Source organism: Hipposideros armiger, unplaced genomic scaffold, assembly GCF_001890085.2.
Source record: "Hipposideros armiger isolate ML-2016 unplaced genomic scaffold, ASM189008v1 scaffold_522, whole genome shotgun sequence".
Taxonomy (NCBI): domain Eukaryota; kingdom Metazoa; phylum Chordata; class Mammalia; order Chiroptera; family Hipposideridae; genus Hipposideros; species Hipposideros armiger.
The window spans coordinates 1002554-1015616 of record NW_017731872.1 but is presented as its reverse complement, the minus strand read 5'-3'; the positions used below and the strand labels follow the sequence as shown (position 1 = coordinate 1015616).

General features: G+C 40.0%; 1 protein-coding gene across 20 annotated transcripts in view; it reads right to left on the bottom strand.

The window, feature by feature from the left end:
- Positions 1-13063, bottom strand: part of LDLRAD4 (low density lipoprotein receptor class A domain containing 4) — a 578686-nt gene that overhangs the window by 231087 nt on the left and 334536 nt on the right. For 18 of the 20 annotated variants that reach the window (XM_019668254.1, XM_019668244.1, XM_019668230.1 and 15 more), the window contains one exon: positions 10043-10183. Coding sequence is in view for 18 of the 20 variants with exons in the window: in XM_019668244.1 (XP_019523789.1) it covers positions 10043-10183 (141 nt within the window). In the remaining 2 variants the exon portion in view is untranslated. The remainder of the gene's footprint in view (positions 1-10042; positions 10184-13063) is intronic. The other 2 variants (XM_019668249.1, XM_019668252.1) reach the window with 1 other exon arrangement.

The window sequence follows — 13063 nt, the reverse complement described above, 5'->3', positions numbered from 1 at the left end:
CAACTCAACAAAACCAATGATTCCTAGCATACTGGGGCTCCTGGGTTAATAATTTGTAATCTTTTTGAAAATCCAGAATGAAACCAAAATTAACATAATCTGTGCACCAATTAAAAATTGTTACACAAGCAATTGTTCTTGGAGCAGACACTTCTATGGGCCTTCATAATAATAGATTGATTTCCACCCCCCAAAACTCTATAAACTTTTAAAAGCTGATGAGTAAATCCTTATCTTGCTTGAAAAGCTATCATGAAAAAAACAAAAACAAACACCCAGAAGCAAAAACAAAACCACAACCTGAGTTCAATTCCCAACTACAGCATGTTCTAGTTGTGTGACCCTGAATAAATTACCTAATCTCTCTGAGCATTATTTTCTGTGAAAATTTTCTAGGATGGTTTTGAGAGATAAATGAGATGATGTATGTAAACAGCAGACACTCAGCAAATGGCAGCTCTCTGCCTACCTCACCCTCACCCCTAAGAAGCTGCAGGCCTTCAGATAAACTCCTTGCACCCACTGGTCATCAGGGAAAAGGAGCAGTACTGCCACTTCATCTTTGAGTAAAGGATAATGAGATACATGAGAAACAGAAGTGGGTTAAAAAAGCCAAGGTTGGGGAGCTCCTGTTGTGTGTACGCCTGTTCTTGAACATTCAAGATGACGAATAACAGGCTAAGACTAGGGGGGGGGTTCTAAAAGGTCTCCTCGCATAGTGTCTTCCCAAGCAGTATTCCTGCTACTTGTCCACCGAGCCTTTGCTGAGAAACACAAACAGCTGCTATGAAAGACGTGACTGAGGCAATTGACAAGAGTTTCATGTGGACTGTATATTAGAAAATAGTACTATGTCAGTGTTACATTTTTTGGGTTTTGGCAACAATACTATGGAAGAGAATGTTTTTTCTTAGGAAATGCACATTGGAGTATTTTGAGGCAAAGAGACATGATGTCTACGAGTTACTCTGAACTGGTTAAAAAAAATTAAAATGTAAATACATAAAGACAGAACGATAAAAAGAATAAATTTTGTAATTCTATAATAAAAGTTTGAAAATTATTTCAAAATAAAGTTTAAGAGACAGCAAATAGAGAAACAGGGCTGAAAATGTAATAATATTTATTGAGTACTTACTATATGCCAGGCATTATTCTAGTTGCTTTACCTAAACTATTTTATTAAATCCTCAGAACAACTCTTTGAGAGAGATACCAATATTATCATCTTCATTTTACAAATGAGAAAACCAATTCATGAAGAGGTTAAGCAACTTGTCTAAAAACACAGTAAGTGAGTGGTGACTCCAGGATTGAAACCCAGGGCCTGATATTGTACTTTGTAGTTTAAACAAATTGTAGAACCAGCCTGGGAACCTAATCACACTTTTAATGTCGTTTATAACATTGTGCCTACAAGACAATATGGTCTCCCACTAGCAATATGAAACCCAGGCTACCAGGGATACATTGGCATGAAATGGGACCTGTCCTGGTAGGACTAATCAGGTAACTGAAGCTCTGTACACCATGCTTACACTCAGACACACTCACATGCTCACACACCACCACCCACACTCATGCACATACACACCACACATAGGCTAACATTCACGCACTCTAGCACAACACTTCTTTAGGGTCTGGCAAGAAGCATTTCACATTTCTTCTGGGCTTGGCATAAACCACCCCTTCATATAGTACATGAACATTCAGAAGCCAAAGATCTGTGTCCCAAGGATTGCTGTATTGGGAAACCTTGACCCCAGTAAAACACAGTAAAAGTCTATCATACCATTGATCACAGAATAAACACTTTACACTAGGGTAGACTTATTCTCTGGTTAATTTGGGTGTTTATGATAAGCAACTACAAATTGTAATGACAGGCAATTTGGAGGTACAGAGTTTACGTCATACCTTTGTGTCCAATCATGCAGGCTGCCAGGATTGTATAGGTATTTGCAACCTTTCAGTTCCACAAGCAGGGCACTAAGCCATACAAAGCAAGTTTTTTTTCATCCTCTGATCAGACTTGAGTGTTCTAAAAAATCACATTCATCCAGTCACTCAGCAAATATTTACAGGGCCATGCACCATATGCTATATATATGTCACATGCTATATGCTATATATACCATGTACCGTACATTAATATGTCATGCGCCATATGCTATATATACCATACACTATGGTTTTCACTAGGGCTATAGCAGAAATCCTTATAGGCGCTGTTTAATTGAAAACTATGCTTACAGCATGCTAGGAAGCAGCAGAAGAAGGATAAATGGTTTTCATTTCAATTCAATAAATACTTGTCAAGTGTCCATATGTACAGTCCATGCAGGGCTTCCAAAGATGTAACCATAACCCCTGTCTTCAAACAGCTTAATATCTAGTGGGAATTATACTTGTACACATATAATAATCAAGCAGAACATACAACACTTTAAGAGGGGCACGAAGTGCTAGAGGGTTCCAAGGAGAAATTATTTCTGGCTTTGGGGAGATCAGAAAGGATGACCAATTTGATATAACTGGCAGATGGTCAAATACGAAGACAGAAAATACCAAAGGAGGAACTGGTCTGGGGATGGAAGGAGAAATAATTGGTTCAGCTTTGGATTCTCAGAGTTTGGGAGGCTTGGAAGAAGACTTACAAGCAGTTGGATACATTGGTCTGATCTGGAGATAAGAATGTGGGCATGATTTTAAAGCCATGTACCGTGTTTCCCCCAAAATAAGACCTAGCTGGAAAATAAGCCCCAGCATGATTTTTCAGGATGCTCATAATATAAGCCCTACCCCAAACATAAGCCCCAGTTAAGATCGTCAGCCAGACATGACTGTTTGAATAAATGTAGAATTTTGTAGATGAATAAATGAATAAAAGTAGATTGTTGGAGCAAAAATTTACATAAGACCCGGTCTTATTTTCAGGGAAACACGGTAGTATCTGGAATTACCGAGGCAAGGGCAAGGAGTGAAAACTGGGGGCCAAGGATGGCACCTGGGGGACAGAGGAGCTGCCAAAGCGAAGAACAGCTAGCTGGAGGTGTCTAAAGAGACCAGTCAGCTACAAATCCTGTAATCCCAAGGGAAAAGAAAATCTCAGAAAGGAAATGATCAACCTTATCAACTGTGGAAAAAGGACTAATAAAATAAGAAATGGGAAAAAATCCACTGGATTTGGCAATAAACAAGTGACCCAGCAAAAGCAGCTAGGAGAGAGCAATGGTTAGTACAAACGGGTTAGAGAGGGAGCAGTCAGGGGGCTGGTGAGCTGTCTTCCCAATGCAGTAGGAGGCAAGCTGGCCCTGGGAGAGAAAGGGACAGGGGATGGAGGGCAGGTGGAGCTGAGCACAGCAGGTCTGGACAAGAGTGGTGGGTAGCAGGAGAGGATTCCAACTGGGAAACTGCAAGGATTCTTCTTTTTTTTTTAAATTGGGGAACAGCATGGTCATTGGTTACACATTGCTTTCATGCTACAATAGCATAGTTGACTCTTTAAGGAGGGTACAGCTCATAGTGGCCCATGTGGGAATCAAGTCTGCAACCTTGATGTTATCAGCACCACGCTCTAACCAACTGAGCTAACCAGTCACCCCCTGCAAGGATTCTTATGGGTGCTGAGGGCCCTGCCCAAGTAGAGGCCATGCCCAGCCATGGTGCAGTGCCTGTTGGCAGCTGAGGGCTTCTCGGAAGGAACTGAAGAGCAGAGAGCAGCCCTGGTGTCTGCAAGGAGGGTGCAGCTGAGGGCGGTGGGCACAGGGCTTTAAGAAGACACTTCAGGAAGTCAGAGGTAAATAGGTGAGGACAAGGGACAAGAAGAAGCTGAGACTGCATGGGAGGAACAGGAAGGATCATGAGATTCCCAGATGCTGTGGGTGGGACTGTGGGATGGGGTCAGACACTGCACTCCTAAAGTTTCATCTCTTTGAAGTTAAACAGGCGATTGGGGATCACAGAATCCTGGTTAAGACCTTGTAGTTGTTTACCTAAGTACAGCAGAGGGGGTTTCTAAAACGGTTCCATGTATACACCAAATGCTTTAATTCATCAGTGCATAGTGACACATAAAGAAATACCTCAGAAGGGCTACGGGAAATTTTCTCGCTATTAAGAAAACGGATCCTATTGATATCTACTTCATGATAATCACTTAGTTGGTAAGGAGGTTTTCTTTACAGAAGTATCTATCCCCACTAATGAACAGAGGAAAAAGGATAGAATTTGCTTATGACTGTTTTGCAATCCCCAATGACTGATGATTATCACACAACAGAGACACAACCAGACAGGATGTGCTTCCCAATGGAAGACAACAGGATCTATGAAGTTGCTTTACACACACAACTTTTAAACCTGAATCTCCCCAAAACCTCTAGACCTAACTACCAACTGAAAGTAATAATAAGGGACAGAGAGCCCATTCAGTGACTTCATGAGAAAGCAGTCAGCAAAATCTAGAGTACGGAAATTCTACAGAACAAACAATCCAGAACTTTAGACCAAAAATTATAAGAAGTGTGTGTGTGGAGGGGATTGGGGGGGCCTACAGAGCAAAAAATTCTTAAGGTCTTATCAATCCATCTTGGAGTAATGCTTGGAGCTCCTTTGGATCTTGGTTCAAAGAAACTGTAAACAAAACAAAACACACATTTATAAGACAACTGGAAAAATATGGACTCTAACAGGATATTCGATGGTATTAGAGAATTACTATCAATGTTTACTGAAATAATTATAGAAAAAAGGTCTGGTCTCTGTGAAGCCTGGTTGTGGATAGGTTTTCCACATGTTTATAAACCTGGTCCCAAACACAAAATACTTCATGTTAACTAAACTTATTGTGACATTCATTTCACAATATATGTAAGTCATCATGCTATGTATCATAAACATACAGTGCTGTATGTATGTCAATTATATTTCAATGAAAGTAAATGAATGAATTAACAAACATACTTGGGAGGTGAGGAGTTGACAGCCAAAAGTGAAGTACAGGGTACATTAGCTTATTGCCCAAAGGTGACTGATGTCTGAGCCTAGGTAACAAGTAGGGTGCCAGTCCCTTTGGCATTGAGGAAAGTGGAAAGGCTGGTTTGGAAAGAAAGACACTCAGCTCAGATTTTAATATGTTAAATTTTATCTTACTTGGTTGTTATTACCCTAAATGACCTTGGGCAAAAGGAAGGAAGGGAGGAAGGGAGGAAGGGAGAGAGGAAGGAAGGAAAGAAGGAAGGAAGGAAGGCAAGAAGAAGGAAAGAAGGAAGGAAGGAAGGAAGGAAGGAAGGAAGAAAGGAAGGAAGGAAGGAAAGAGTTTCCTTCTGAAAAAGTCCTGAAGTTTAAATCCTGGCTTAATTAGGTACACTTTATTAGCTTCAGTTCATTGGATTTTGAGATTCAGTTTTGTGAAGCCACCTATTGAGAAAAAAGCCACTTCCCCCTCCAGTAGAGTTGGGAGCTCCTCCACTCCCAACTTTCCCTGAATCAGAAATACCACTGAAGCTGAACGTAAAAGTTATTCTGCTTATGGGCTTCGTGTCAACTTTGGGCTTACTCTTAAGGTCTAGTAGCATGAATTCCTTAGTAGTGGTTGCTTAAGGAATGTCTGTTTTTGCCAACACTTTCAAAGTACACAGCCCTTTGCAAGGCTACACAATTATTGCTTCTGACAAGTCAAGGGAACTCCACTCTCCCCCACCAAGATGTGCCAAAGGGGCTTTAAAAATGCAGTGTAACAGTAAACACTCAGCTTGGTAGGAATGGTGAGGCAGAGGGTTCACTAAGTGAAAGGCTCATAGTTGCGATGCCAGCATCACTCAGTCAGGCAGGCTGTGCAGCTCTCCCCTATAGATGACACTGAACCCATAGGCAGTCGGTCTCTTATTTATTTATTTATTTATTTGTTTGTTTGTTTGTTTGTTTGTTTTTAGCTGAGCCATCCTGCCACCTGTTGGCAGCTCAGCGGCAGCTCAGCTCGGGCCAGGCATCGAACCGCTGTTGCTCAGAGCTCAAACTCTTGAACGAGCTCTTAACCAACTGAGCCACTCGGCTGGCCCCAGTTGGTCTCTTTTCAAGATCCAAAGACAGAAGATGTAGCAGGGCTTACTGGCTTTTCTCTATGGGCCGAAGCCATCTTTTCAACCCAGGCCTTCTGTATTCAGGGCATCTACCCTCACTCTCCTCACGCTCATGCTATTCTGTGCCCTGATAGCATCCTCTCAATGACACCCAGCACACCTCATTCACAAAGCCACCATGACAACCAGAATGATTCTCTGTAAACTCCTGAACAATAAATTGCAGGAACTGCTTAGCTCTAAATACCCTGTGTTCATTTTTAGTTATCTTTGTACATGTATCTTTCAGTTCCCCAAGTTGACTATCAGCACCTTGATAACAGGATCTATATTTTCCTTCATCCCCCATAATGCCTAGTACAAGAACCAAAGGAGGTACTTAATAATTTTATTTTTGTAAATCATAAGTAATTTTATTTGTATAATTTGTATTTTTAGTGCTCAGGAGTACAATATTTTGATGCAGCAGCCAAGAGAAAAGACACAAGAAAAGCTGGCAATTTAGGCTGATAGCATTTTCCTCTTCTGTAAAAAGATGCATCCAGAAAAACTCTTTCCCTGTGAAACAATCAACACCAACCCAGTCCTCCATGTCTGTGCAAAACTGGGGCTAACAGAAAAATAAATTAGCTTCAGTCAATGGACAGCATGACCACAGTTGCAAAGTAGAGAAGCAGGTGAAATCACTCAATCTTTTCAAGGGGAAAGCTACTTAGAGCTCCTGTAAGGGATTCCATTATTAGCATTGCTGACTTCACAAATGACAGTAACGTGTTCTAACCTTAATTCATGTTAAATTTCAGCAAAGACGATCAGGACTTCTAAGCCATGGTGCATGCCCACAGCCAACAACACAGGCAGAAAACTGATACTAGCTCATCTGGAAATCCAGAAGAGTCCACCTTGCTTTACCCTAAGCCCCATCAAGCAGCAGAACATTGAATGTTTCCTGCATGTGGAAACAAAGCAGATTGAGTACACAAATCTTGTTCTCAAATAAGAATAAGACGAAGTACTATTTGTTTTTCTAGAATGCAACATTTTATAGACAAGAACTCCTGTAATAATTCAAGTTCTCAAGATGGAGAGGAAGTGGAGTCTTATCATCAGAGCTAGCACTGCATGAAGGGCATATTGTCCATCTGTTGTAAGAAATGCGTTGGTAGATCCATTAAAACCCACATACAAATGGAGAGCCTCTAAGCCTCAATACACATCTATTAATAGGAAGTAAAATATCTTTTGTTTACTCTGTATTCTTGCACAACAGGGTACAGGGAAGAGAATATATTCATTTAATATTAGATCATCCTCTAGCATCATCAAAGAACAGAGACACTACACCCTTTCCCAAAGGCACCTGACCATAAAGAACAGACCAACTACAACAAACTCAGAGTAAGGGTCTCAATGTAGCAATAGAGCCTGGCTCCTTCTGGTGCTTTCAGAGAACCAGGGGAAAAAAGTGTAGAGGGGGCTGCTGGCCAGATTAGAGCATGCCACCATCAGCTGGCAGGCCTCCCCAGGGGACAAACTAGATGGGAAACGTCCAGAACCTCTGGCAATGGACTCACCTTTGGACATATGGAAACTCCTGTTACATAAGAAAAGTGGCTCTGGAATTAAAGGCAGTTGATCGTGAGGGTCTACCTCCCCAAGAAATGGCCATACAATGAGTGGGGATGATGATAGTAATGTTGTCATTATATACACTATTCTTTTCATGTATATTATTTCATTTAAATCCTCAGAGAAACCTTATATGACAGCAATTGTTCACATTTACAGAGAGAGAGAGACCAAGCTTTAAAGGGGTTCAGTAACTTCCTTAAGCTGGAACTTGAAGCCAAGTGAACCTGAAGCCACAGCCATGGTCTTGCCCTTCGTCATTCTGCCTCCTGGCTCCCCAGTCTTCTTAAAAGAGAGCACAATGTAAGTAATCTCCCATTTTAGCTATAAGGACACAAGTTCTATTTATATCTGAACTGTAGGGACCAACAGCTTGCCAATAGGATCCTCAAATTCCTCTGTTAAGGCAAACTCTTGTAGCTGCCTGGGCAATGTTGAGCCTCTTACAGAGGTAACTGCTTCACCTGGCTTCTAAGCAAAATTAAAATACTCACGTTTTTTAAATGGATGAAAAAGATATCTATAAATAGGCTTTAAAAACCAGGAAAGACTACTGATGAGAAAGGAGGAGAAGGGGGGAGAGGGGAGGGAAGCGGAGATGTTCAATAGGAGGAACGGACCCTGACGTAAAGGAGGAGCACCTTCAAGAGTCAGAGGAACAGCCTGTGACGTGCTCTGGGACAGAGGTTTGGTCAGCCTGCTTTTCACATAGTCAAGGTACCACACACAATCCTAATAGTCTCTCCATAGCTTATCATGTATGTGCTTGCTGTTGCTCAAGTCCAGAGAAAAATTACAACAAAAAAACAAGAAATTGCCTTTACATTGTTCTTCTCCTTCTGAGACCTGCTGGCTTGAGTTTAGCTGACCTACATCAAGGGCTAAGCGCCAGCAAGATTCTGTTCTAATTGCTTTATGTGGATCATCCCACTGAATCCTCACGATACCCATTCTCATGACTCATTGTGCAGATGAGGCCACAGAGCTGCCCAACTGTTGGGTAAGTGCAAGGTCTAGGCTCTCCACCCAGCAGTCCAGCTCAGAGCAGACAAGACAATGACTTTGGGGATCCCTTTCCTGAGCCCAGGCAAGCTGCATTATGCAAATTACAGTACTGACAACTGCAAAGGCTATTACACAAAACATCACCAGAGGAAACAAATGGACCAAATACCATGAAAGTACACACCTAACTTTAAATTGTCCTTTGAAAACACAGACATGGGACTTTAAGAACATTTAATATAAGAAAATGCATACTGACACAACAGAAAAGCTTGAATTTAGCAAGCATAAAGAGCAGGCTTAAAATTTGCTAGGCACTGTTACTTTCCGTTTTCCCCCAATATGAAAAATACAGTAGGAATAGAGAAAATTGTTTCATTTTAAAAATCTCTTCCCATTTCACATTATAGTATCAGTATTTATGTAGTCTAATTTTCATAACAAAAATTTAAAGAGCTATAAATGAAAACAAATATAACTCCTCAAAATCATGTCAGTAACACTGGGGAGATAAGTTGAATGTTTCATGAAATGATCTCAGTAAGAAGACCCCATGAAGAGGGTCAGTGCTGCAAACATTCCTCTAGAGCATGCTACTGCAAAATCATTCTCTCATCCTCAACCCACTTCACTTAGCCCAAGGAAACACAAGAAACAGTAAGCCACTTTCCCTAAAAGAAGTTCAGCAGTGTTTCAAAGTTCCCTTCTCTCTTCTTCCTCTTCATAAAAACCATGAGATCAAAAATCAATGAACTTCAAACTCTTAATTTCACCTTTGCAAGTTCAAGAATTGCTCAAAGCCTCAGCCTTGGGATTCACACATGTAAACACCTCACTTAAGTTGTTTTCCATCCAGCAGCAAATAGAAAAACATGTAATCAGAACCTTTTTTAAAAGTCCAATATAAATCTGTTTTCTTATTTTAATTACACAATTAATTACAGCCTCTCCACATATCTTTCTTTGCTTATTTAAAAGTATTTACAAATTGTTTCAAATTAGTCTTTAAAAATTCTATAAAACTGGTAGGAAGAATACTAAATCAATGTATTATTTCTTGGTATCCAGTAAATGCTTCTGGGTAGCAAAAGCCTATTCCAAAACATAGTGCCACTGGACATCTCTGATAATAGAATAAATGTCCCACTTTTAGACACACCATCTTTCTATCCTAAAAGAAAACATTCCCTTTGTAAAAATGTAAACCTCTTTTCTTACTCCCTAAAAACAACATCTTTCCTATTGCCACAGGACCTTACATCCTGACCTTTTCAAAAACACAACCAAACCAAATGACACCAAGGTGAGTAGGAGGGACTTACAGTTGAAGATGCCCGGAGGTGGATGTTCAGTCACCAGGAGACAGTTTTCTTCATCGCTGTTGTCCCCACAGTCGTTCTGCTGGTTACAGACCAGTGAATCAAGATACAAGCATTTACCGCTGGTGCAGGTGAATTTGCACTCTGAAAAAGTACAATATAAAGCATGAAGTAGTCAATGCAAGCTTGATGCTCTTGAGTTATTTTTTTTTTCTTCACCATTTGCATTCCATGACAGTTTGGGAACTCAAGTCTATCTGGAGATCCCAGGAAACTGAAGTTAGAGAAAGACTATCTTGGTAAGGACCTTCCTTCTATGAAATGCACAGAGTAGTGCCTCAGGGCCTGCCATACATTACCTACCCCACATCTATAACCCACAAAATGAGTAACATAGGTGCTTTCTTTCCATGACCTGCCCAGAAAAAGTCATAACTATGAGGCTCTCATTTAGCTTGAAAAACATCCGTGGTGATTTCCATGTCCCCAGTGATGAACAGCCTGTGCAGCAGTGGCTGGGGCGACAGCAGAATTTGGGAGTTCAGGCTTGCTAAAAGGAGGCATATACATTTTATTTCCAACTTTTCACTAGATGTTGTGAAGCTTTGGGCAAAATATTTAACCTCTCTAGTGTTCATTCACCTCATGCCTAAAAAAACCCAGGTTTAATACCAAGTAGGGTTAGCACTGACTTTATAATGTAAAACATGGGAAAATAATGTGTGCTCTCTGCTACCTGAGAAGCATCTATGCCAAGGACCATGTAGAGTGACTTAAAGAATAGGCTAGAGCCCAACCCAGGTCCCTGTAGGCCACATCGAACATGGACCTCTAAGTCTGTACAAATCAAGATTTGAAAATGAAATTGACTTTTATAAGACTTTAAAATAAATTTGCAAACTTAACACATTACTATCAATTTAAGCAATTAAAGATAAAGGAAATGACACAATTATACAGACATGAGCACATAAACATGTATATATTGGGTTGCCAGAAAAGTCATGACGTATTCTTTCTATGTTTTTTATTGCAAAAATGCGTCACGACTTTTCCGACAACCCAATATATCACCTTGCATTCTGACTGTGAGATTTTCACTAGGAGCACCCACAGAAGCTGGCAGGATTCACACAGTACGTTCTACTCAGTAGGAAGACAGTGGAAAAAAACTCAGGAAAAGCGTCTCTGGACACCCACTGATGCAGACTATCACAGCCTCTTCATTTTGCTTCAATTTTGTCTGTCTAGAATATAGGTGGCAGGCTTGGATCAAGTCCAAGGTCCTGTCAACTCTAAAATTCTGTTATTCAAATAAAAGACTGGGCATCAGAACACCAAGGTCTCCTCCAGCTATGCTAAAGGACACATGGGACTGCAAAGAGAATAACCCTTTACCTGTTGTAAAGGACAGAACTTAAATCCTCAGAAGTATTTATTTCTGTGACCCAGTATGAAAGGGATCTTATAATTCTCCATTTGTTCACATTCTCTTAGAAGAGTATAGAAAAAGAAACCAACCACAGCCCCTGACCTAGTTTAGAATAACATGTGAACACAGCCCAAATATACAACCACAAGTTTGTTGTTTAAAAAATCTGTATGCTGAGTGTGATCCAGGACATTTGGTAGGAGCATTGTTGAAACCAAACTCTCTCTTCCCATAAAGTAGCAAGATTAAAATCCAGCTGTTTGAGATCACATTTATGAAGTGACTTTTTTTTAACTTTAATGGGGAAAAAAGGATGTCAAGGAAAGAATTTATCTTTCTTTCCGAAAGGAATATTGGAGCTCGAATTAATACCAAACATGAAAAGGACATTAAGCCAAAAACAGGTACTCCTAATGTTGTTGAAATGTTGATCGGAAAAAAAGGGAATACAACCTAAACTGAATCAAACTTCAACTAAAAAACTAACCATTGCTGTGGTTTGAAAGGATCTCAGGTTAGAAGACTACCATGTTCAAGTTCGTGTGGTACTTTAAACCAACAGGAAAATGAAACCACCTCCACACATTACTCATTTCAACTTGTTCAAGGGAGACTCAGACTAGAGTTAAAATATTTTTAAGGAAATGAATTATGTGATTAATTCATTCATATAACCAGTATTTTAGCCCCTTCTTTGTTATGTGCCAGGTATTGAGACATGGAAACACGAAGATGAAAGAACAAGCCATCTTCAAAGGGCTTACAATATGATTCTTTTTAATGTGACTAGTATATTTGCTAATTCCTTCCAAGGACATATTTTCCTTCTTTATATCCTTCACATCTAGAGTGCTCCCTGGCAAGTAATAGGCACTCGGTGAATCACATATTTATTGAATAAATGAATGATCTAATTTGAACCTCGTAAGAACCCTGCAAAATAATTATGGTAAACATTATTCCAATTTTATAGATGAGGAAATTAAAACTCAGAGATTAAGTAACCTGCCCATAACTACACTGCTAATCAAGGGCAAAATCCAGATGAGTGTCCAAATTCTCTAACTCCCATCTCAGGGCTCTCCCCATTGCTGCCTCTCAGTTTCCACATCTGCTTTCATGAATGTGTAAGACTGGTTTGTAATGAAGATGCCCATGAATGTAACAAAGCTCCTAAAATAGTTTTTTAGGAGGCTTAACATTACTCAGGACACATTAACAAGGCTTATGCTACTAATTTGCTCAGAAAGCTCTTACTTCTTAGATAATGAAAATATCAACATCAAGCCATTGAATCTCAAATTCCTAAAATCTAAATCTTCTCAACTATGAGTCATTAGCTGAATATTAAACTAAAGGTCTCTCCATCCCATGGCCACTTGAATCAACACTATTAGATTGAAACTGGACCACCTCCTTACTGCATATTCAAGAACAAATTCAAAACGGATTAAAGACTTAAATGTAAGACCTGAAACCATAAAACTCCTAGAAGAAAATATAGGGTCTAAATTTGCAGACATTACCCTGAGCAACATTTTTACTGATACATCCCCATGGGCAAGGGAAGTAAAAGAAAAAATGAACATATG